General features: G+C 38.4%; 1 protein-coding gene across 9 annotated transcripts in view; it reads right to left on the bottom strand.

Annotated features, from left to right (window-relative positions):
- DSE (dermatan sulfate epimerase) overlaps window positions 1-26,270 on the bottom strand; it is a 115,331-nt gene that overhangs the window by 6,624 nt on the left and 82,437 nt on the right. For 7 of the 9 annotated variants that reach the window (XM_027088090.1, XM_027088098.1, XM_027088113.1 and 4 more), the window contains 2 exons: window positions 4,595-4,848; window positions 745-984 (listed from right to left, as the gene is read on the bottom strand). In XM_027088090.1, the coding sequence (XP_026943891.1) occupies window positions 745-984; window positions 4,595-4,848 (494 nt within the window). Of the gene's footprint in view, window positions 1-744; window positions 985-4,231; window positions 4,396-4,594; window positions 4,849-7,885; window positions 7,957-26,270 lie in introns of those variants that run through there. The other 2 variants (XM_027088123.1, XM_027088140.1) reach the window with 2 other exon arrangements.

Here is a 26,270-nt window from a genome sequence, read left to right on the forward strand (position 1 = left end):
TTTTTTTTTTTAATTTTCAGCCGTGTTGCGTGGCACGTGGGTCTTAGTTCCCCAACCAGGGATCGAACCCACGCCCCCTGTAGTGGAAGAGCGGAGTCTTAACCATCAGACCGCCAGGGAAGTCCCAGAAATTCATTTTTTGGTTTGCTTTCTATATCTTATACCACTTATTTCCATAAAATATTTTGAGTATTAACACATTATCGGCCAGGGGATTTCTGCAGAAACTAACGCCTGTGCCTGTAATACGTCTCTGGTCAAAAATGTGTTAAGAGAATACTAAACCCCCAATTTAAATATGTAGATGTAATCTTTCTTTTGAATCATGTTTGTATAGTTTGGAAGAAAAAATTTAAAACTAAAAAAGTAAAGTAGGATCAATTAGGGATCACACATAAAGGAAAATTAACATGTAATCATAATTTTTTTTGTTTCGTTTAGATTCATGAAAATGAGTTTGTATATGTACCCAAGTTTGTACACATACAAAAATAAAAGTACTGTGGAGGCTACAAATTATATTTGATCTGTTAAGCTCTAAGCTTTATAATACCTAAATCACATTAACTCTCCAAATATTCCTGGCTATACACAACCCTTGGATTATTCTTTGATTAAAAAAAAAATCCCTTTAACCTCAATATGGCTCATATCCCATGTTTCTTTTCTTAGTCTAGTCCATCTTCGTAATCAGAAAAAATTAGAGTAGTTTAATGTTTTCCCACTTCTAAGTCCTCACTGTACCTGGCAGGATGGTTCTATACATAAATGCAAAGTGTTGTTTAAGCCATGGGTGGCCAAAGTGGTTGATGTCAAAGTGCCTCTGAACAAGAAACATATACTGGAAGAGTGATCTAGTGGTGTAGCTGCCATATGCAACTCCTTCATAGAGGGAGCCGTCTGTCACCTCTCGGAGCAAGACAAGAGACTTCTCCATGATGGTCAGAACTTGTTTGGTCCATAAGTAAGCTTCTTGAAGATACCCTGAAAGATGAAAACACATGGAAACAATGACTAAGGCTGTAACAAACTAAAAACAAAAATATGGCCAAATAAAACCCTCTGAGTTATCTGACCAGTTTATACTGCAAATTGCATTTTGGAAACCTCTCACTTATCAACATTATAAATAACAGCCTGCTAGTCCAGGTTTATGATGAGTCCATGATCTAAGTTAAGAAGTTCTTGAATACAGGTCATTTATTAATTAAAGACAAACCTTTAAATAAGTATCAGTCATTTCATAATCTTTAATAAACTGAAACCACACCATATCTAAGATTACAAACTGTACATACTTTATGTCTGCAAGAAAGGATCTGTACATTGAGACTTTTACTCAATTTTTCTAGAAAACACTGAAAATATTTTTGAAGTTTTCCGCTTCACAAAAACTGTCACCATTATTTTACAGAATTTTTAACGAGCTGCAAATACAATAAATGCTACATGAATATTCTCCAACGTGTCCTGTTCTTAGAAGACAATACCTCATCCTTTACGTGGTTTTAGATTCCACAGCATTGGAAAAGGCAGCACAGTGGGGTTGGAGAGACCATTGGAGTGGCAATCTAAAGGTGACAAAAATCAACTGGGAGTCCCTAATCTACCAAAAACGAGCCACATGATTTTGTTCAAGCACTTCTTCAACCTGCCACATTTTTCAATTTCCCCAGCTGAAAATTAAAGGTCTAAAATTTTTTCTAAAATCCTTTTGACGCGAAAATGCTATCTTCCTATAATTCTTGTGAGACCAGCGTTCAGGCAACAATAACAAGTCCTCACATCTCGTAACGTTTATAATTCACACAGCACCGAACATAATCTTACTTAATCCTTTTAACAACTCAATTATGCATTATTACCCCAAAATTACAGAAAGGTTGACTTGTCCTCTGGCATATGACTAAAAATGAACAGAACTTTGATCTGAACCTAGGTCTTTAGATTTAAGGTTTGTTTTGTTTGCTTGTATTTAAAATACACAACCCCTAAGGATAAAATTAAGCTCACTGCCTCCTAATGAGTGGACTTTTGTTGTATCACTCCCATAGACGTGCGTGTGATCACCCATGCTGAACCCTCTACCACAGTCTACTAGGTGTGCTGGGGATGGGGGCTTCCAGAGGCCCAGGTACCACCAGGTACCTCCCAGCCTAAATCCAAGGTTCCAGGCTAAGTAAGACCAAGCTCTCATCTCATGGGGGTGCAGCACCATTTTCAGGCTCTGCTGTGCAGAGGTTACTGTTAATTGTACACTGGTTCCTTCTCCCATCCAGCTCCACCCCTGACCTGCCAGCCTTCTGCATAGTTTTCAATTTCCATTAGTCACCAGAGTTTAAAATCTCAATCATCCTCATCTTTTTTCTCTCTATATCCTCCATCTCCAATCAGATACCAATGTGACTGATGTTTAAAATTAGAACTGCTACTCACTGCTCCCCAGATATTACCTGATTTTCCTTATAAAAACCCTATTCATGAGATGAGGCAATGTCTACCTTTGTAAACTTCAAATCTGTCAATACAAGGTACCAATATTGTTGTTACTGATGCTCTGCCCTGTATTTTTTTCCATCATCCATACACGTTGCCTGGAATGTTCATTATTTTCAGTTATCCATATCCTATCCATCCTTCAACGTTTCATGAACCATCTCAAACTCACCTAAAGAACCTTGTTCTCCTGAATTCAAACTTAACACACTCGTTGGATATTTAATCCTAACTTCATGATCTCCCTTATTTCATTCCGTGGTAATATTAAAAGTATGGTGTAGTCATTTAAACATCTCACACCTGTCTTCTTTCCAACTGATTTGTAAACTGCATACGTGTGACCCTGTGGGCCCTGTATCCTAAGCCTTAAGACAGGGTTAGCAGAACAGAGGAAAAACCCTAACTCTCTCACTGCTGAAATTTCATCTGAGTCCAGTAGGAGCTACACCTGACTAAGCTGCCTCAGTCAGTATCTACAAGGCTGCTCTGAGAACACGGAATGATTGGCACAGTGCGGCTGAGGTAGCTCCTACAGTTAGAGCGAGGCTGCCAAGAAAGCCGGGGCCGTAAGTCTGATTATTAACTGAGATGTGCAGGACCAGAGATTTCACTCCTTCTTTTGTCCCATCTTCTTAGAAATGTGTGTGCTGCTTATGGAATGGCTCTGGGAGAGTGCATCCCAGAGCAACCCATTACTTTACTCAGAAAACAAAGGCATGTGAAAACTCCTGCCAGAAGAAAATTCAAATTTTGACCCAATGCGAGCCAGTATTTTAGGTGCCTGCTTAATATCTGGAACAATTTTGTCTACTGTGAAGAATGAAGAAATAAGCTCTATTCCTGTTGGTAAAGAACTAAAATTTATCTAAGGAAATAAAACTGTGCTAGACTAAAACTCAAGGCCCCAAGCTGCGATCCAGCTCACTCCAAGGTTCTTTCCACCAGTTCATGATGCTGTCTTTCCACAGGCCTGTGGATTTATAAATGGTCTGATGGTAGGTGTTCACATGGCTTAACCTCTTGACTTTTAAAATTTCATTTGTTTTTGTGAGAGTGGGGGGCAAAGGGAGCTAGCATGAAAATTTACCCTCTTAATCAAGCTTTCCTTAAGTTACTAAAATTGAACTTCTATTCTGAGAGAGGTAACAAAATACAGTGGAAAGACAATGAAGTTTGAGTTTGTCTAGAACTGGGTCCCAATCCCAGCTACCTTATATGGTTGAGGTGAGAATTAAATAAAATATGGACAAGGATTAGCACATGCCATAGGCTCAATTAATTTTAGTTTCTTTTCTTCTAAGACCTAATTAAAAGTGATGGTTCATATGACAAGGGAGAAAGGTAGGCTTGGGTAGAATCTGATGCTGGATAATGTGCAAAACGCTTACTAATTCTTATGGGGAATATAATCAAGAGTTAAACTCTTTTAGATGTGCCAGTTATGAGTATATATTTAATTCTAATAACTTACTATGACCTTAGGGTTGTTTTTCTTAAACATAATCTTATTTAGTCATTTATAGACTTCCACAGGAGTTGTCATGAAGTCAGAATTACAAGAACAAAGAAAATGCAATATTAGCAATTACATAATACAATAAGGTAAAGCAGCTATACGATCCACAAAAGTCAATTCCAAATTTGACCTGAATGATGTAGACTGATTGTTTTAAAGTCTTTAGAGGGACAAAAAAAGTAGTGCTGTAATGATACACACCTGTGTATGAGGACTATTCAGTTCATATAATAAACCATCTGTTCAGCTTTTAAGAACCCTATCCAGGCTGGCTGCCTTCACTGTCAAAAATCTTTGGAAAAAGGAAGATTCATCACTGATCCTGTGCTGTAAGGATATGGCTTGGGACAATCAAACGCCGTACTCAAGTAACCTTCAGGCTAATATAACAAGCAGAAATGAGGAAAGAAATGTCTCTCAACTCTTCAAGAGGTGTCCCAGATATCACTTCATCTTATGGGCTTAGTTAGGATCCAAGCATGAACATATACTTAGACTAGTTATATAAATGCTTTGCTCACAACATGGTAACTACAAGTGATGTCAGCTCAGGCATCCCCTCGGTGTGTCCGTACGCACCTTGATTCATCAGGACCAGGCTTCCTGTGAGCAAGGCCATGCAGTTGGTGGGCTGATGATTGTGCAGGTATTGAAATCCCCACCCTCTCCTGTATGAAGTTTCATACATATATCCCGAGGCATTGGCAATCACTTCAAGAAACCTCTCCTGTTGTGTCTTGCTCAGGTAGTTGTACAAGAAGTCATAGGCAGTGGCAAAACCAACCAGGGAGTGAGCAAGCGGGACTTCATCCCAAGGAGCATCTTTCACCAACCTGTAAAGGAAAAGAAGCCACGCAAATGAGTGCCAGCAGGCTCACAGCCCTCATCACACTTTTAAAGTGTCTATTTCTCAGAACTAAAGGACACAAGTGGAGATACAATCCAAAAGGTTTAACGACACAAAAGATAGATTTCCCTCCACATAAGACACAAGCATAAAGTGTGTCTAATGTGAAAATTACAGAGTACACACTTTTCTCTCTCCAGCTTCTGGCAACATCAAGATGTTGAGATTTTTCTACTTTTGACTTTTTGTTTTGTTTTGTTTTGGGTTTTTTTTGCGGTACGTGGGCCTCTCACTGTTGTGGCCTCTCCTGTTGTGGAGCACAGGCTCCGGACATGCAGGCTTAGCGGCCATGGCTCACGGGCCCAGCCGCTCCGCGGCATGTGGGATCTTCCCGGACCGGGGCATGAACCCATGTCCCCTGCATTGGCAGGCGGACTCTCAACCACTGCGCCAACAGAGAAGCCCACTTTTGACTTTTTTCTTTACTCTTCATGGGAGGTAGAAGAATATATTCAAAGAGATCGAAAGCACATAACGTCACGGCAGATCAAGATTCTCTGGAGTACCCATTAACTAGTGCTTGCCCTCCCCTTTCTACCTGAAGTAGGGTTCTCAGTTCTGTTCCATGGTTGCTGTGCTGAAACTGTCCAACATGTATGTATATCCTATCTTATTTCCCACGGGCTGGTCAAGGTGGAGGTACCACGGTGTACAGTTTGGGACCTCTCAATCTAGACAGACCCGCTTGGTCAATGCCATGATGAGGAGAGTGGCTAAAACGCTGGTGTAAGGGAGTAAAATGAGCTGACTCTAACTCAGATTTCTGCGTCTCATTTTTTCTCATAGAATGAAGTGCACTGCCTTTAAGATTCTTCAAGTACTTTTCAGGGAAGTCTATAAAAGCTGATCTGTGAAGTATTAAACTGTCATTTTCTCGGAAACCACATTTCTGCTTGACTTGCTACATAATTCTGCAAGTACATTAATAGTGTTTGGCCTGCATGACACAGGAAGCGAAAAAGGATCTTTCGCAATCACAGTTCTAGGGAATTATCCAGAAAACCCTCCCTATCTGTTCAGGATGTATTTGAGTAATCTCTAAAAGAGGGAAACAAATGAAGGGTGTGCTGTACTTGCGGGAGGTGGAAGAAAGCTCTCAATTAGGGATTAAACTAAAGCTTAACATTTCTATGCCAGAGCCTCTTTTTGGCCAACTAGTGAAGCCTCAGCCTCTTTCTCAATATGTTAACATATAATAACATATTAACATATAATATCTTATATGTTAATTCATAACATATAATACCTAGGGATACCAGGAAAGGTATTACTTTGAAATATAACTATCAGTACAGATATTTTTAAAAATTGTGATATATGTGCTTCTTTATTAAGGCATTAGAATACAAGATTTAATGGCAGGGATAGTAACTATGATAATGTATAAGTAGTGATGAGCATAAATAATATTTTGAGATGTACAGAGTAACTGAATGTGACGTGAAAATATCTGTGACAAAGTTACAGGTTCTCCTGATATTACTATAGTTGGTTATCCAGATTTATGATTTAGAAGAGATGCTAAAATTTCAGTTAGAGTTAGTGAAAATTAAAGATGCAGTATTTCTCCCATACAAACCTCACAGACCCTAGGTTAAGAATACTTAAGATGTTCTGAGAAACTACCCGTTCTAGACTGTGCTCCTCTTTCAGGAGTTTATATTAAAGACCTGATCTTAGTAAGGCCTTCTCTGCTCACTCTGTCAGAACTTCAGCATTACTCCCCAACTCACAGTATTTCATTTGCCTTCCTCACTTTTTTGTCCTCTTAGCGTTTAAGTATGTATATGTATATGCATATGCATAGTATCCCCTACTAGAATTGAAGTTCTACGAGGGCAGGGTTATCTTTTCTTCTCTGTTGTATTCACTATTGGATCCCCAATCCTACAACAGTGTCTGGCACACAGGAGACTTTCAATAAATATTTTGGGGAAGAAAGAAAAAAATGAAGGAACAAGCCTATAAAACTAGGCTACACCGTTGACAATGAATATGTGATGATTAAGAAATCAGGAATTTGGAAGAATCCCTTGGTATTTAACAGTAACTTCAGTGTTTGGTTAGCTGTGCTAGTGATACAGTCTGGTGCTAAAATGACTAAAGTTGCTGAGCTTCTTAACCAGTTGGCCATGGACAAAGCTGCCTTGCCAGTCAGCTGGCTAGTGTGTGTACTGGTTGTAAACAGACTATGAAGAGTGTAAATTAATTCCCTACTTCTAGGAAAAAAACCAACTCAGACTGCAAGCTCACTGCCAGGGAGTTAGAAACACAATCTTCACTGACTTATAGTGATTGGGGAAGCAGGCAGAGACTCCAAGGCATTTTTTTCCCCAGCTCTGTGTCTTTGCACCATGTCACCTATAAATGACAGCACATACACGTAGCCATGATAAAGCTGGCATCAATGAGCTGCTACCATCTACTGAGCCCTGACACGTCTGATACACCAGTGAACTTATTTTTTACAGATAAAAGAACATTTAATATAATTGTTCTTCAGGAAATAGTACTATGCAATTTGTGAGAAAATTTCCAAGTTCCCACGTATAGTTGCTTACTCCAAGCAGTTTCCAATTCAACAAAATCCTAGCCCACTGATTTAAAAAAAAAAAAAGAGTTCCTGGTACCATCAGGTGCATCACTATATCATTATGAAATCTGATCTGTAATAGCTACATTTCTAAGACGTTACCTAGATTCTTTACCAATACATTCTTACCCAGCTTCATCTTCAGATACAGAGAGTAATTATGGATGAGACTATATTTTACTGTCATGGAAACCAAAGGAAATTTGCTTCTAGCTCATGAATAGCAGCAAAGGAACTATCGTATTCAATGTGATCCTAACTAGCAGCTACTAAAACTACTAAAGAAGCATGTTAAGAATCACAAAAAAAGATACAGGTATTAATATATGAATTTTATTTCAGCTTAAAATATTTATATGTACATATTTACCAATCTTTTGAAGGGGAGCTAAAAGCCTTGTCTTTGAATGTGGGTCTACGGATCAGTGTCATTGTTTTTCCCTGCAAAGAACACATATAACACATCATCACAATTTCCAGCCTTGGTTTCTTTAATATAGGAAGAAATTAAAGATACTTGTGAAGGAATATAGAATCCTTCCAGACTTTTATGAGTTTTTCCCTAAACTTTTACTAATCTCATCCACATTAAATTATGACAGCAATTTTTTATAGTAAGTCATTCCAAAGCATTTAAGTTGGTTTTGGAACTATTAATTCTTTTTTATAAACTCACACTTATTCTATTTGTATAATATTATTAAAATTGTGTAATTACAGGTATTAGTGAAAGTGGCATAAACTGGTTTGAGAACAAATACAACTGACATTTGCTAAGCACATAATTCCATGGGTGGCAACAGAAATTAATGGACACAGCCTTGACATTCAGCAGTCTCTGAGAGCTGCTGCCAGTTATACAAGGAACGGAGGTTAATTTCATTGGCAAGTCAGTTAAGAGGTGGTTAGTTAAGAAAATTAAGTAAGTTAAGAGGAGGTTAGTTAGGAAAAGTTTTACTGTATTCCTTTTTATAAGCTATACTTTCCCCTGTTTAGAGAACTATTCTTAAATTAAGGTCCACGGACCCCTGGGGTCTCTGAGACTCTTTCAGGGGATCCATGACTACAAATTATTCTCATAATAATATAAAGATGTTATATGTTGATATTTGCACTAATGGTGCAAAAGTACTAGTGGGTTAAAAATGTTGGCATCTTAGCAAGCCAGGCAGGGGCACTGAACTGTTCTAGTAATCCTTGTATGATTCTGCATACTGCCGTGCACTCTAAGTTTAAAAAAAAAAGCCAGTTTCACTTAAGAATATCCTTGATAAAGTGGTAAAAATTATTAATTTTATAAAATCTCAACCTTTTTAGTTCATATCTTTCTAATAGCCCATGTGATGAAATGGGAAGTATGTAAAAAGCACTATCCGTAGCAAAGTAAATAACTATCACGAGGAAGAAATTGTGCATTTAGTTGAGAGCTGAACTAGCTCCTTGCTTTTTCACGAAACATCGTTTTTACGTCAGAGAATGACCAACTGACAAATTACAGTTTTTTAGACTTGGGTATTTAAGTGGAAGTCTTTTTGAAACAAGGAAGCCTGCCAGTTCAAGAAAAACTGAAAGGTTTTGTTGACAATGACAAAATTTGAGCTTTCAAGCAAAAAAAAAAAAAAAAAAGAATTTTGGAAAAATTGTATTGATAACAAGTGTGATTTATTTTTATATTATATAACTAAATGCATCAACATTTGGAAGATGGGAATAACTCAGTGAATAAACATTCAAATAAAAAAGGCATATTACAAAACCATACAAAGATAAAAGATTCATTATAAGTGCAAAGCATACTAATGGATTTTTTTACCAATTAAAATATATGAGGAATTTTATTAACTAAGATGGTTTCAGATTCCACATTGAAACTAACTTTTATAATCCGGATTCCACATAGAACTAACTTTTACAAAACTACCACTTGTCAAGTTCTAGTACAGTAGCAAAGAAAACTGTCAAAATTATCTGAAAAGACTCTTCAAATACTCCTCCCTTTTCAGTCAGATGTCTGTGTGAAGCTGGATTTTCTTCATATTTCTTCATATTTTCAACTTAAACACTACACTGCAACAAACTGAATACAGAAGAAGATATGCAAGATTTGCAAAAGTATAAAACAATGATCTCCTTCACACTAAATATTTTGTCTCCAAAAATCTCGTTATTTTTTGCCTAAAAATATGTTATCTATGTTAATATGAAATGGATTTATCTTTCAAGAGAATGAATAAATATTTTTAAAAAATTTTTAGCTTTAATTTCTAGTATGGTAAATTTCAATAGGTATAGCCCACATAAACAAAGCTCTTTGATGTCTGATGTCCTCATTAATTTTTAAGAGTGTAAAAGAGTTCTGAGTCCAAAACATTTAAAATCTGCTGCCTAGAATATTTCCAAAGGTGAATTTAAGTGAATTTATGTGAAACAGAATGATGTGAACATAGAAAGGAACTATTAATTGCCTGGGTTGGGGTGCACGGTATTGGTGGGGAAAGGCATAGGGTTTATCATGATGTGCTATTTCCATAAATCAAGTTGTGACTGTAAAAGGAAGAGACATAAAAAACCTTTCCAAAATTTAGTAGCTTCACTAATCAGAATTTTTATAACAATTTCCTGTGGATAGACTGCTTCCATTATCATAAATGCTTTTGAACTACTATGTACAGAGTACAAAAGTAGGCAATCTAAGGAGTCTATTACTTAAAAATTGACAGCTTACTTGATACAATGACTAATATAAAAAGTCTAATAACAATGTTGGCATTCATTTTTATTTGCATAGATTTGTTTTAAATGATCAGTTATATTCAAATTTTTTCCATATAGTCTTAGTAGATATTTTGTAGAAAATTATTATCTGTGAAAAGATTAATACTTAGGTATCTAAGATTAATCTTAGGTATTATGAGGTTCACAGAATAGTCTATGTATAATATTGTTTAAATTTTTATAATATTTCATTTATACAAATACTGTTAAAATAAATACTTGGAATAACAGAAGTTCTGTATTTAAAATCTAAGAGGTATCAAGAGGTCACTGATATTTAAATATTTAAATGAATCAACGATATACAAAAAAAAAAAAAAAAAAATACTGGAGGGGCTTCCCTGGTGGCACAGTGGTTGAGAGTCCGCCTGCCGATGCAGGGGACACGGGTTCGTGCCCCGGTCTGGGAGGATCCCACATGCCGCGGAGCGGCTGGGCCCGTGAGCCATGGCCGCTGAGCCTGTGCATCCGGACCCTGTGCTCCACAACGGGAGAGGCCAGAACGGTGAGAGGCCCGCGTACCGCCAAAAAAAAAAAAAAATACTGGAAACAAGGGGACAACTCGTAACTCCCTTTACAATGTTATTATGGTTATTAGTCCTGTTTCTGAGCACTTTTTACAGCTTGACAATTTTATACCAGGATTTTCATATGTAACTGTATTTTGAAGGTCATGATTTGATCCATGGTATAAGCAAGTCTATGTGTTTTCAAAAGTATGTTTAAATGAGGCTCCACTGTTTGTTAAACGTTTCCAAAAAGTAGAACTCAAAACAATGCTTCTTTTTCTCATTTTGAGATAACATACAGTTTTATAACCCTATAAAATATTTACATAGTAAATTCATAAAGTAGAAGATTCATATTTCAAAATCTGGTTTATTTTAGACACTAGATGTTCATGTATAAATATAAATGTAAGAGAAAATGAAATAAGCCTTAAAGGAATTAAGAATTTAAACGTACAGTGCAGCGATGAGCTCTTTAGAAATGCCCAGATGTAACTTTACAGGGCAGAGCAGCACCAGCTTCACATTTGCCAGCTTCGCTGCAGCGGCGTCTACTGCACATAAGCTACACCTCTGCCTATAGCATGTACTGGCTCACACTACCAAAATATGCCAATATAAGGTCAGTTCTAGTCTTTTTTTTTTTTTTTTTTTTTTTGCGGTACGTGGGCCTCTCACTGTTGTGGCCTCTCCCGTTGCAGAGCACAGGCTCCGGACGCGCAGGCTCAGCGGCCATGGCTCACGGGCCCAGCCGCTCCGCGGCATGTGGGATCTTCCGGGACCGGGGCACGAACCCATGTCCCCTGCATCGGCAGGTGGACTCAACCACTGCGCCACCAGGGAAGCCCAGGTCAGTTCTATTCTTAAAATGTAAATCAATCTATTCATTCTAAAAGAGTCCTGAAGACAGTAACCTGACAGAAAGTCATTCAGTTTTTCTGTGCTTGGAAACAACCTCCAGTAAGTTAGGAGAGTCATGTGTTACCACTGCTTTTAAAAACATGACTCATGGCAATTGTGATTCGTCTTTCTTCCCCTCTGTAAGTTAAACATAAAAACTAGCCATAAATGTTAAATGTCAGTAATATGTGAAATTTTGTAAGTAATTCCTGTAACATTTAGCCAAAGGAAGTAGATTTCTAACCCGTGTGGCCTTGCCTGTGAAGCACAGTGGGACCCTGACAGTGACTTGCCAAGAAGAGCAGAGTAAGCCCGGAATATAGATAAACTTGATCTAGGGGCCTCTGAGTGGGTAGCAAGCTATCCAAGGGGCATGTTAAACTCAACTCTGGCCTGGTTTGTAGTCCATATTCCAAATGTGTGATCAGGTGGCTAAGGGGTGGCATTTGCATCATGAAGCAAAATTAACTATTTATAGTTGGGAGGAAAGAGAGAAGTTATATTTCATACTAATTAAGCACATAGTGTGTGCCAAGCCCTTTACATACTTTATTTCATTTAATCTTCAAAATTCACATTAGATGTTACAGCCCCATTTCATAGATTGGAAAAGCGGTATTTGGATAGGAAAATTACTCGTTGAAGATCACGTAGCTAAGTTAAAGAATGGAATCCAGGACTACCTGAATCTAGAATTTTTACTTCTTCCTGGTGAGGGAAAGCACTGTGCTTATAAGGAAAGTCACCAACTTTGCCATAAGAACCCAGCCAGAAGAAAGGGCTAGTCAGCAAACCTACCAAGACGTAGGCAGAAGGGCACTTATGCTGAAATACAACAGAGGGTTCCAAAGCCCTGCCATGTTCATGATACCAAGAGAGAAACAAGGCATGAGGTGTGGGAAAAGGGGCAGACATGAGGAGAGATATCATGATACTGTGCTCACAAGGTTGCTCAGGGCCCACCCTAGGAACATGTGATTCCAACCATGTAGCATTCCTGAAACAATTCTTCCTTCTCCCCACAGACCTCTGGTGAGCGTGAAGTTCCTAATGTACTGCTCCAGGTCCAGCTGGTCCAGGGGCTGGTGGGCCTGACTGAACCTGCATGCTGAGAACGTTCAGCTCCTAAAGCTAGCCAGGGCTACAGACACAGAAAGAGACAATGAGCTTTCCTTTTTGAACATCTACTTTGCTCCCTACTAGAGAACAAATGCTAAAAGGATAACAGAACGATAGAATGGGAATTGACTATATATTAAGACATCTTCAGGGAAAATGACTTATCGACCATGAACTATAAAAGATCATTTTCTTCCACAATCTTCATTTCCATATTCATGAAATCACTGGATTCAATATATAGAGTACTACCACTTAATTTCATTTTAAAGCTATAAATTCAATATTCCGAATATTAAATTCTAAAATACAAAAATTTAGGTCAGTTTGGCCCTACTCAAGAATACTGAGGAGTCAATTATGCAAAAGCAGAAACTAAAAAGAATATTCTTTTTTACTTAAAAAAGGATTCTAGACGGCTTATAGAGAAAATGAATTAGTCTGAGTGTGAAAATATACACCAAGCTAATGTAGTAGTGTTGTTAAGTGGGAAATGGCACTGCCGTGTCATTATTCCAGTGTTTAATTCGCTGACACAAAGTCCTTTTATCCAAATATCCAAGTATGCTATCCACGTACGCTGTTTCATTCTATTTAAATGGAATCAAACAGCATTCAAAATTGTAATCCCTTTTTGCTGGCCAAGTGTGTTTTGGGCTAGCGTCCAGCCTGAAAAGGTAAGAGGGAGAAGCACGATAATTAAGATGATTCAAATTTCATAAGAAGACCTCTGTTTTGTAAGAAAGGCAGAGCTCAAAGGACTAGAATTTAAAACAGGCTCACCTATCACATTCTAATAATAAATTACGAAAGAACCTGTTATAATGGAGAAATTCTGAAACTTGAAAAGGTGGTAGGAGAGAATAACCCAGATTTCCTGCATTGTTCAGAAAAGCTTAATCAAATGATTTTTGGCCTTTTAAAAAAGTAGCTTGGTATTTTATAGGTTTAACATGCTTTATATTTATACATGTAAAATGTTTCTAAAAGTTCAGTTGAAGACTTCCCTGGTGGTCCAGTGGTTAAGACTCCACGCTTCCAATGCAAGGAAGGGGGCACGGGTTCGATTCCTGGTTGGGAAAGTTTCACATACCACGTGGTACAGCCAAATAAATAAATAAATAAATAAAAGTTCAGTTGAACAATTCATAGATGTCATCACTTCAGTCAATGACTATGCAAGTATCCAGTGATCATGTGAGAAACAATGCCTAGAAGTAGTTGATCTGATTTTAAGAAAAAATTAAACATGCAAGAAGAGCCAGGGAAGTCAGTGAAAAGAAGAACAATGATGGAGGGTGGCCAGCTCTGCCAGAGAAGAAGGCACACTATAAACCTTCGCTAATCAGAATACAGTGGTACTGACATATGAATAGACAGACATACCAATGGAATGAAACAAAATTCAGAAACAGGTGCAAAACATATGGAAACTTGGTATGTGATAAAGGTGGCATCAAAAATCAATAGGGAAAAGAAGTACCCTCCAACAAGTTATACTGGAACAACTAGATAGTCATTTGAAAAAAGGAGAAAATTGGATCCAAACCTCATAGAATACAAGAAAATAAACTCTAAATTAATTAGGCATCTAAATATAAAGTATGAGATAAAAAAATCTTAAAAGAAAGCATGGATGAATTCCTTTGTGACCTGGAGAAGGAAAAGCCTTTCCAACTATGATTCAAAAACAAGAAGCAATAGAAGAAAAGACATCATTTTGGCCATATAAAGCTTAAAAGAAAAAATAAGACAAAACCTTTTGCACAGGGGGAAAAAAAAGACCACAAGTAAACATGAATAAACTGGGGAAAAATATTTGTATCATATACTCTGGATACAGTTGGACTTATCCTAACATACCAAAGGCTCATAAAATTTAAGAAAAAGATCAAAATCTTATTGGAAAAATGAGCAAGTGACAAACAAGACAGTTAACAAAAAAAAAAGGGCAAACATCCCTCATTCAAAATTCTCATCTCCACTTATTATAAAAGAAATTTAAATCAAATTACAACTGATCTAACATTCGAATCAGTAAAAATCTCACATAGGACAAATACTCTAGTCAAAGCTGTGGGGAAATAGGCACACTCTTAAAATGCTGTTAGGGGTGCAGAGTAGTACAAATCCTATGGGGTAGAGCTTGGTAACATTTAACAAATTTTATAAACATTTTATATTTTGATCCAGTAATACCACTTATAGTAATCTACCACAAATAAAAAACATATATGCATAAGGTTATTTATCATGGCATTATTTGTAATATGATTCTGACATGGTACATTGTGAACCATGTAACTATTTCAGATATTTAAAATTAAGTCAGAAATAAATATTGAGATGAAATTATGTTTCAGATTTGATTCAATATAAAATGAACAAATAGGAGAATATGTTCCAAACAAAAGCAAAAGATAAATCTCTAGTAATCAACCTTAACAAAATGGAGATGAGTGATTTATCGGATAGACAGTTCAAAATAACAGTCATAAATGCTCACCAAAGTCAGGAGAGCAATGCATGAACAGGGGGAGCACTTCAACAAAGAGACAGAAAATATTAAAAAGTACTGAGCACTGCATTGTACTGAGCACTGAAAAATTCAATAACTGAACTAAATTCAATAGAAGGATTCAACAGCAGACTAGATCAAGTGGAAGAAAGGATCAGTGAACTTAAAGAGAGAGCAATCAGAAGAGCAAAAAGGAAAAAGAATAAAAAAGAGTGAAGATAGCTTAAGGGACTTATGGGACACCATAAGAAGACTAATATACACATTATAGGGGTACCAGAAGAAGAAGAGAGAGGAAGGGAGAGAAGCTTATGCAAAGATATAATGACTGAAAACTTTCCTAACCTGAGGAGAAAGAAACAGGCCCCCAGATACAGGTAGCCCAGAGTATCAAAAAAGATGCCTCTACAAAGACCCACAGTAAGACACATTATTAAATTTTCAAAAATTAAAGAGAATCTTAAAAATAGAAAGATAGGGACTTCCCTGGTGGCACAGTGGTTAAGAATCTGCCTGCCAATGCAGGGGACACAGGTTCGAGCCCTGCTCTGGGAAGATCCCACATGCCGCGGAGCAACGAAGGTCGTGCGCCACAACTACTGAGCCTGCACTCTAGAGCCCACGAGCTGCAACTGAGCCTGCGTGTCACAACTACTGAAGCCCGCACACCTAGAGCCTGTGCTCCGCAACTACTGAAGCCTGCATGCCTAGACCCCGTGCTCCGCAACAAAAGAAGCCACCACAATGAGAAGCCCGCGCACCGCAACGAAGAGTAGCCCCCACTCACCACAACTAGAGGAAGCCCGCTCGCAGCAATGAAGACCCAACACAGCCATAAATAAATAAATTTATAAATAAATAAAAATTTAAAAAAAAGATAAAAGCAACTTATTACAAGGGAACTCCCATAATACCATCAGCAGATTTTTCAGAAGAAACCTTGGGGACCAGAAGGAAGTGGGACGATATACTCAAAGTGTTGAAAGAAGAAAACTGCCAATCAAGAATAATCTACCAAGTAAAACTGTCCCTCAGAATTGAAGGAGAGTTAAAGAGTTTTCCAGATAAACATATGCTGAAGAAGTTTATCACCACTAACTGGCCTTAGAAGAAATGTTAAAGGGAGTTCTTCAAACTGAAATGAAAGGATGCCAATTAGTAACGTGAGAACATATGAAAGTATAAAACTCACCAGTAAAGGTAAATATACACTTAAACGCAGAATACTCTAATATTGTAATGGTGGTGGGTAAATCACTTATAACTCTAGTATAAAGGTTAAAAGAAGACAGTATTAAAAAATAACCATACAATAATTTTTAATAGATACACAATGTAAGAAGACATCCAAGTTTTCAAAATTTCCTGCTCATCAATACTTCCTCTGGAAACTAGTGAAGAATTTCTCCACCCAAATTAAGATATATACCAAAAAGAAGACAACATGAGATTCATGTTCCAGAGGGGACCCACCCCATGAGAGAAAAGAAGAGTTAGTCAACAGCCATACCGTAGATCTAGATTATAACCAGTCAAAGGCTTTGGCAGGTTCCTCTTCAAGAAGATGAATTAAGAATGTCTTATTAAGAACATCTTGTTTGAATGGATTGAGACTTACATAACTGAGTGAGAGTCTGGTTGGTAATTAGTGATAAGTGTATAGGAAACTAAGCAAATAAAGCAAAAAGGCTGTTATTAATCCTAGAGAAAACAAAAAGTTGCACACAAACTGAAAATAATCATAGTATATGACATGGTTCAGCTGTCAACAGCTTTTGCCTCGTTAAAATATGCAAACACAATATTCATTCAATTAAAATCACAACATATCTATATTGGAAGGCTGGAGGGACACGCAGTTTGTATGTGTTGGTGGTGGATGGTACGTGTGGGAGGTAGATGAGGGATGCATCTTCAAGTCAAGGAATGCCAAGGGTTGCCTACAACCACCTGAAGCGTGAGACAGTTTTCCCTTGGAGCCTCCAGAAGGAACCAAGACCCTGCTGACACCTTGGTTGCAGATTTCTAGCCTCCAGAACTGTGAGAGAATCAACTTCTGTTTGTTTTAAGCCACTTAGTCTGTGTTACTTTGTTACGGCTGCCCTAGGAATAATACACCGACCTTCAAGAACCTGACTTGTCATCACTGCCATCTTGTATGCACCATCTTCCTGCTGCTGCCTGAACACGTGGTGACTCCCATTTATTTTAAAGAAATCCTCTAAGATTTTGACACCACCACATGCAAAAGGGCAAAGAACCTGTGACAGTAAGTTTAAAAAGTGAGGGATACTTTAACAATGGCAAAAATGGTAATCAAATTGCTAAATCTTGCCACCCTGATGTTAGGAAGATACCAAAACTAAAATAAGGCCAACCTTAAGGTGCTAGGATACATGAAACAGTATTTTACTTTCTATTATGGTTTCCTCAGTAAGGTTAATATTTACCTAAGATTCCCACTTTTTAATGCTTTATCAGAATTTCTCTCTTTTACAATATGCTGTTTCAAGGTTTTGCTGAAGTTGCCTGTTTAAAACAGTGAATGAACTGTTCTTGATTTTATTCTGGGTGCCAACTGGAAATAATGTGCTGCAGAATTTATTCCACTCAGCCCTGGAAACCTGAAATGTAGCCGTTAATCACAGACACACACTGTTTCCTAATGAAAAAACGATGCTTCCTAATATATTTTAGGAACAAGTACTCTGAACACTACAATTATGGAATAAGGAAGCCACCTCAAAGAGTGAAGCAGTCCCCTCACTGGAGATATTCAAGAAGAGGGATATTGAGAAGGGATTCTCTGAAAAGGAATCATGGGTTTATCACAATGTTAGGCAGAGTTTTCAAATTATAAATAACAAGCTATTAATAGATTGTGGAATGAATATAAGGGGTCGTGACCAGCATATTTTTAGTGGAATTTAATGGCATGGAATAGGAAATAGCAGAGTGCAAAGCATGACTTAAATGCAAGGGCTGATTCACACAACTTCTACTTATATATTTACATATGTAGAGTTAAAGTTCTGTGTATATTGGGATGTAAACTTTATTTCTTACTGTGGGTCACAGTCATAAAAGGTTTGAAAGCCACTGTCTTAGAGGGTAAATGTGCCACCAAACAAGCAGCCCATCAGATGCATCCTGCAGGCAGAGAGGACCCAGGCCCAGGGCCTGCTTCAGTGCGTGGAGCTAGGTTGAGACTGGGTTGCCCCAAACACCTTCCAGCAGAGGATCTGGAGCCAACCATGAGGGAAAATCTATCATGAGTTCATTAGGAAGGATCCCAGACCACCAGAGAAGTTCAGAATGTTCAAAAAGGCCAGTAGACAGTGTATGACAGAGGCAGATGTGAAACACCAAACGGGCCCACACAGTCAATTCAAGAGCGAAAAGTAATTTGTCACTGTGTAGAAAAAGAACAAGAAAACATTTCTCATCCCCCAAAACGTTTGTTTGGCTTTGAAGTCATTTATTTTCAAGAGAGGTAATGAAATAATACCTATGAACAGCACCTTGTACCAATAATGTTTATTTTATTTCATGTCCCGGGGACACAGTTTTAAAGAGTATTTCTTAATTTGGCAACAAAGTGGAAAAAAGTCAGTTTAGGAGTTTGTGAATCATAAAAAATCTGGAGGATGTGCTATTTGCCATAAAATAGAATTAATGGATAAAGTAAATTTAGATTAAATTACGAGCCAAACTTGTGAGCCATCTTCAACATGCCATGGGCATTAAATACTTCCCCGAGTTTTAGATCTAGAGTTATCTGTCATATGGAAAATAAAAGCTGACCCCACCCCAAAGGTTGAATGTAGTCACATCTTCTTTAACCAAGTGACAGGCTATGATAGAAAAGCAAAGAGTAAAAGATTCAAACTGGCTTTAGTAATAGTGTAAAATCCTTCCCATGTCAACAGGTTCTCCAAAGAAGGTAAAATAGTAAGCTCCATATGGTTTTTCAAAATTATGGCCCAAAGTTTAGGGCAGAAAGATATTAAAGTTAATACAAAATTTTAGCAATATGTGTGGATTTATTCTTAACTCTCCCTTTCCTTAGACTTTCTTTTCTTGGAATAGTGTATTCCCTGTAATTGAATCACGGAAATGAACTAAAAATTGCACATTAAATTGTTACAAACCCAAATTGCCATCCATCCACACCTCATCAAGAATCTTTTTTTTTTTTTTCCAACTTAAGAAGAAATAGCACGATTCTCTCAAGCTGATACTTTCTTCCTGGAGTGATGCCGGCATGATGTTTCATTTTGGCTTCACATCCAGAAAGTGATTTGAGGACACCCAAGTGGCTCTTCTAGCACTTTACCTTTTCTTCTCATTCTTCTTGTTATTCATTTATTTGTTGTGATAAGCTTACTTTAATTAAATCTGACCTTCTTTGAACTTTCCTTCTACATTTTCCTATCATCCACAGAAACTATGTCTGTTGTACTTGAAAGCATATTTTATATTGGATAAATTTTTTTTTTTCCTGGTGATGACATTTTTTAAAGTCACAGTACACTTCTAGCAAACAGGAGGCAGCTAAAAATAATGCTGGAGAGACATGAACTCAACATCTCCTCTTGGGTCCACAGGCCCTTCAAACTCAGTCGATCCCAAACCAAACCCTTTATTAGTACTCTCCAAGAGTTCCAAGTGTTGTGATCTCATTGAAAGGTCCCATGCCTCTCAGCATCCCATAAAAGAAAGTTCTTAGTCCTTCTTGTCCTCAAATATCATTGTCAAGTCTTATATTGGGTCAGCCAAAAAGTTCATTTGGGTGTTTTCTGTAAGATCTTATGGAAAAACCCGAACAAACTTTTTGGCCAACCCAATACATGCTAATCCTTAAAACTTTCTGGAACCCAACATTTCTTTGCATTCTCAGAGCCCCTATTCCAGGCTGTCATCTGGATAAACACAAAAGACCTAAATGGTCTTCCTGGTTTGACCTCTGCAATCTACTCTCCACATATGACCAGAGATTCTTCCTAAAACACAAATCTGTCACATGGAGAAACCAGCAGCCACTTTGCGTCTCCTGATGAGAGAACAGCCACCACCTATGCTTGTGTCAAAGTGATCAAAACCGAGCTGGAGCGAGCCTCAGCACCCAGCTGTCAGTTCGCAGGAAATGCCAAGGGTGGAGGAACTCACTGAGCTGCATCTTGAGCCTGCAATCAACCACATCCAGACTGTGGGAAGCTGAGCAGGTCAAAGGGCCCAGATTCTTCCACAGATAAATTGTAACAAAAATAAAGGGATGGAGGGGAAACTGCAGATAAAAAAGACTTAAAAAACATTTAACAAATGAGCAAGACTAAACTTGTGCCCAGGGATGCACACTTGAATGAACTATAAAGAAACACAAGGACGTGACTGATGACCCTAGAAGTCAGGGTAGTCTTTGTAGGGACAGAGGGAGCTGTGATTGGGATGAGCCTTACGAGGGGCTTCCCAGGGTGGCTGGCAACGTTCTACTTTTGGAGCTGTGCTGTGGTTAGCAGGGCGTTTGCTTTAAAATACTTTACTAAGCCACACGTTTGTTCGTATGGTGCTCTACTTTTATTTTAGAATGAAAAAGTTACACACACACACACACACACACACACACACACAAATCTGACCATGTTGCTGCCCTGTTAAAACCCTTCAATGGCCTCATAGTTCTTGTAAGAAAAAGTCCAAACTCCTTCACATGGTGGACAAGGTCTTGCAGCATCTGGCTCTCTACTCAAAACCTCAACGCTTGCCTGTCTCCTCCCTACATTAAATTTTCAGTTCCTCAAAAGCGTTCTGCTTCCTTCTGTCACGGCCTCTGAACATCAGTTACTTCTGCTTGGAACAATCAAACATGCTCTCTTTCCCCTTCACTTGGCGGATTCCTATTTGTCCCTCAGGCCCCAGGAGGAAAGCCTTCCCAGGGCTCCAATGTTGGGCATCCCGAAGTATCTCTCTGTCTTCCCATTACACACTATACTTTCTCAATCACAGCCTTTATCATCTGCATTAATATAGTCTATTAGTTCATATTTTCCATAGGTCAACCACTCTAGGCAAGATGTATTAAGCTGCCCTCAAATTTTTATATTCCAATACCTAGCACAATGCCTAGACGAAAACCAAGTCCCATGCTTCCTAACACCCTGCTCTTTACTATTTAATTTTTAGCGTGCCTCAGATCACATGGGGCACTTGTTCTTTGGCCTACTCCAAATAATCGTGATTCACTGAGTCTGGGCCAGGCCCAGGAATCTGTGTTTTTAAAAATACCTCTATGATTCCGATGAAAGAACCATACTTTGAGAAAGTGTCCCATATCCAATCAATCTCTTTGTAGATTCTCTGTCCTACATCTCTCTCTCTCTCTCTCCTCTTTTTTTTTTTTAAATCTTTTGGCCGCACCGTGCGCCATGCGGGATCTTAGTTCCCTGACCAGGGATTGAACCCGTGGCCCCTGCAGTGGAAGCATGGGATCTTAACCACTGGACCGCCAGGGAAGTCCTGCCCTAAATGTCTCAGATGCATTCCTTCTTTTCCCCACTCTCACTGACTTAACTGTGGTCTTCATTTCCCCCCTAGACTTATATAAGCTTCCACCTAGTTCCCCTCCTCCTGATTCCTCTCCTCCAAGCCATCCACACACAAAGCTTCTAAACACAGGCTTATGTGGGAAACACAATCATCTGGCCCCTGACTATGGTTCCTCCTGCTGTCCTAAGCCAGCATGTTGACACTGGAAAGAAAAAGGAAGGATGGAGGAAAGAGACTGTGTTAAACGTGGCTAAAACATATTCTCTTGATGGATACAGCAGAAGGAAATGAAGAAGTAAAATGCCATTCTGAAGATAACTAAGGTAAAAAGAACTACATAGCTTTACAAGAGACTCCACGGACATACTCATGTCGCTACTATTCTCCAGTAGTTATATATATCTCTATATATAGCATTAGTAAGAACTTAATGTCAGCAAGGCCCTACATCTTTAGTGGTATTAGAACTAAACACGTATCTCACTTAACAGACAAAGGCCACTTTTAAAAAACAATTATAAAGCATTATTGGAATAGAATACAGATATATATGCAGCACTTGCTAACTAACATCTTCCCTCAAGACACAGGGCAAGGAAGGCACAAAATTTAAACAACATGCTTAGCAAGTTGTTTTTCTTTTTGAATTTTATTTTATTTATTATTTTATACAGCAGGTTCTTATTAGTCATCCTTTTTATACACATCAGTGCACACATGTCAATCCCAATCGCCCAATTCATCACACCCCCACCCCCACCCCTGGCGGCTTTCCCCCGTTGGTGTCCATACATTTGTTCTCTACATCTGTGTCTCAACTTCTGCCCTGCAAACCGGTTCATCTGTACCATTTTTCTAGGTTCCACATATATGCATTAATATAAGATATTTATTTTTCTCTTTCTGACTTACTTCACACTGTATGACAGTCTCTAGATCCAACCACGTCTCAACAAATGACTCAATTTCGTTCCTTTTTATGGCTGAGTAATATGTAAGAGCCAGACTGTAAAGTCGGTGTGGAACTTACTACATTCATATCTTTGTGGTATACATGGGGTGAGGGGCACAGGCTCAGAATCCCATCAGAAGGGGGATGAGGATGCCTCTGGCCTTAAGCAGAGCTCCCTCAGACAATTCTGCAAGCCCACGTTGCATGTTTTATTAAAAAGGCAACAAGTGACACTAGAGGAGCAGGATAGGAGAGAGTGTTGCTTATCGTGGAGACAGCTGAGGGTTGCACCAGTACTGCATGTTAGACTCAAACAACAAACAGATCCCACAAGAAAACTAACGTTGCATTTCTTTCCAGCTGTGTATGTCTAGAGGTGTTATAAACAGTCTCACATTTGTTGTTAGAAAGAAGCGTTATTAAAACCATTTTATCCTCACTCAATTTGAAATAGAGGGAGGGGAGTTTGCTCGGTGTGTATGAAAACCTGCACTGAGATGCTCAGCTAACCCACACACCTGACCTGGCCTCTCCCTGAGCAACTCCTCACCTGCTGTCTCCTGACACCAATCCTTGCCCAGTGTCTTCATCTGCAACGATGCTGGCAACAACCTGCTTATGAAATGGCGTAAAAGAAGGAAATTCCCAACAGCCAGGTTCCTAACACATGTGTTTCTGTAAATATTAAAGAATCTGAACATCATAAAAAGCCTCGTTGTCATCAGTTTTAGCCTTCTGTTTCCAGGGATCTGCAGCAGGGTAAAAGCAGTAACTTTCTTCAGATCACAGAATGGAAGGGACAGAGAGAAAAAGAGGCAGAAAGAGGAGGGGGAAGGGCATAAGGTAGAGAAAGCATGAAGGAGAAAAAGCCAGGGGAATTGGGGGCTGGGTTTTCTGAGAGCCTGCATTTGTTTCACGGGGCCACTGGATTTGCTTCTTTGAATCCAATGGATTCCGGGTGCACTCCGGGCTATGCCACCCGGTCTTCACCACTGTAAGGTCAGGAGAGGAAAACCTGATCTATTTGCTCCCGGTGCTGCGGCTCCACATGTTGGGGCCCAGCTACATCCTCCCCTACTTTGATTCCCAGCCTTAACATGCAATTTAGAGAAATAAGAAGCCTGTGAAACAGCTGTAGGGAACTGTATTTGGAGCCCAGCACGCCACACTGAGAAAGATGGGTGGACTCTTCAGTTTGGAATGTACAGGAATGAAACTGATTGGTTCATTTCGATCTGCCAGGGGCTTTTCTTTCTCCTTTTTTCCCCTTACTTTATTATTTTTTTAATATTTTACTTTGCAAATGGGCCCTCACATGTCAATCTCCAGAAGTTTGCAATCCACAGGCAAGGGAATTAATACAAGGTCTGTTGCGAATAAAATTATAATTACTTCTCTGTGCAGAAGTTCAACTTTGTTTCCCTCACCAGTTCTGAATTCCTGTAGCTGACTGGCACCAACGCAAGAGTGAAGTAATTTCTTTCCTCTGTGATTTATTTTCTGATGATAAGAAAGCAAAAATACTATAAAGAAAGGGAAAAGAATGATGCAAAATGAGTACTTCTCAAAAACACAACTCCAGAGTGAGCGTAGGTAAAATGGAGTCCTGTGTGTCAAGAAACTTAAGAATAAAGCTACATGGTCATATCTATTTCTGTGTAATAAAAATAAACTTTTTTGTAAAACTATGTGTCAGGAACATAATGCTAAGAGCTTTACATGCATTATCTCATTTAATCCTTGGAACAACATATTTGCATGGAAAGAATCATCCACATTTTAAAGATAAAGAAAATGAGGTTTACCGAGGTTAAAAAAAACCTGCTAAAGCCTAATATAACAGCAGAGTCAAGATGCAAGTGCACCTCTGCCTCCAAGGACTGCTATCCTAGGCCCCTTCCCCAGGGTTTACAATGTTTAGACAAAAGTCTTGAAAAGCCCACTGCTCAGAAATGCATGTTGGATAACTATGTGCTGTCAACAGAGGTTGAACAACAAATCTTTTCTGTTACAATCACTGTTCAATGTTGAATGTTTGCCATTCATCTCTTCATAGTAAGTGAGATATGGTCAACTTACCTTTATCTTTCTTAAGTGATTCAGGTGTGTTGTGTTTTCCAGTAATCATTTGAGTGAGTTTTTTATGTTTGTTTTTAGCTATATAGTGCAGTATAATACCCAAGCTCACAGAACCCATCAATCATGAGCTCAGCTGAGATACACAGTGTATAAAGAGGCTGCCTGATAGATACATGGTCATTTCATTTTTCTGCATATTCAAATTCTGCTGAAGGACAAAGCTAGACTAGGAAAAAAAGTGGCCTGGGGCTAAACCATATGTCCATCCCTTCTACCTCCACCCTGGTTTTAGTGAATTTCACTTTGGAGTATCTCCAGGGATGCTAGAGCATTCATTCATTGGGCAGAAATCTACCTGACACTGTGTTAAGTGCTGAGGGATACATGCATGAGCAAAACAGACCCGGTCCGGCCCTCAGTCTAGTCTAACATAAAAAAGCCAGCACTGTGCAATTCATCACACATGCACTGGAAGAATGTTCATGAAACTATTGTGCAGGTTCCTCATGAAAACTCCAGGAGAAATTTCTTTCTGGTCCTTGGGTCAAGAGTAGTAGTTCTGTAGAAAAGCTGATCTACTTTTAATCCCATGGACACTCTATACTTCAAAACTAATTGAGCCTACTTTCTTTGCTGTTAAAAAAATTCAGGGCCCACATGTGGCCCACTCACCCATGGGACATAAGATGCATTTCAGTAACTGTCTCATTGCTAGTCCAGCTGATGTCCCTTATCTTTTTCTTTCCTCCTTTCTTTTTCAGATATTTCTTATTTGAATATTGTTTTTTGTTTCCCTAATCTTTGGGGGAAAAGGTATAGTAGAAAAAAGTAAAAATAAGTAAATAAAAATATACACACGTATGAAAATTTTAGGAAAGTAGAGCAATGTCTGCTGACTCCAAAAACTCCAAAAATTTGACTTTTTGGAAATCTCTTAAATCTTGACTAAGAACCGTTTTAATTTATTTTCCCACCTTAAAGTTTAAGGTTCTGGGGGAAAAAAGCTGATGGAGAATTTTTAGTTATTTGGAATCCAATAATGTTCTCTTTTTAATTATGTAAGGACTGAATGCAGAAAGCAACTATTTATAAATGAGAATACCCCCAATGTGCCAACTGACATACACAGAACTTGCTCTGGTGACTAGGTGATATTGTATTAAAAAAAATGAATTGTCTTTAAGTGTAATAAAATGCATTTTCTGTTGTTACCAGCTCTAGATTTATGACCTCAGCTCATTAAGCTTTCTTAAAGAAGTTGTCTGATTAAGTTCTAATCACACTTTTATATAATACAGAGCCAACTATAACCCAAATCCTAGCTTTCATCTGGAAGATGAGATCTATAGGGGACTTA

This window comes from Aethalodelphis obliquidens, unplaced genomic scaffold (genome assembly GCF_003676395.1).
Source record: "Aethalodelphis obliquidens isolate GAN/ISIS:26980383/991018 unplaced genomic scaffold, ASM367639v1 scaffold3, whole genome shotgun sequence".
Lineage (NCBI taxonomy): Eukaryota > Metazoa > Chordata > Mammalia > Artiodactyla > Delphinidae > Aethalodelphis > Aethalodelphis obliquidens.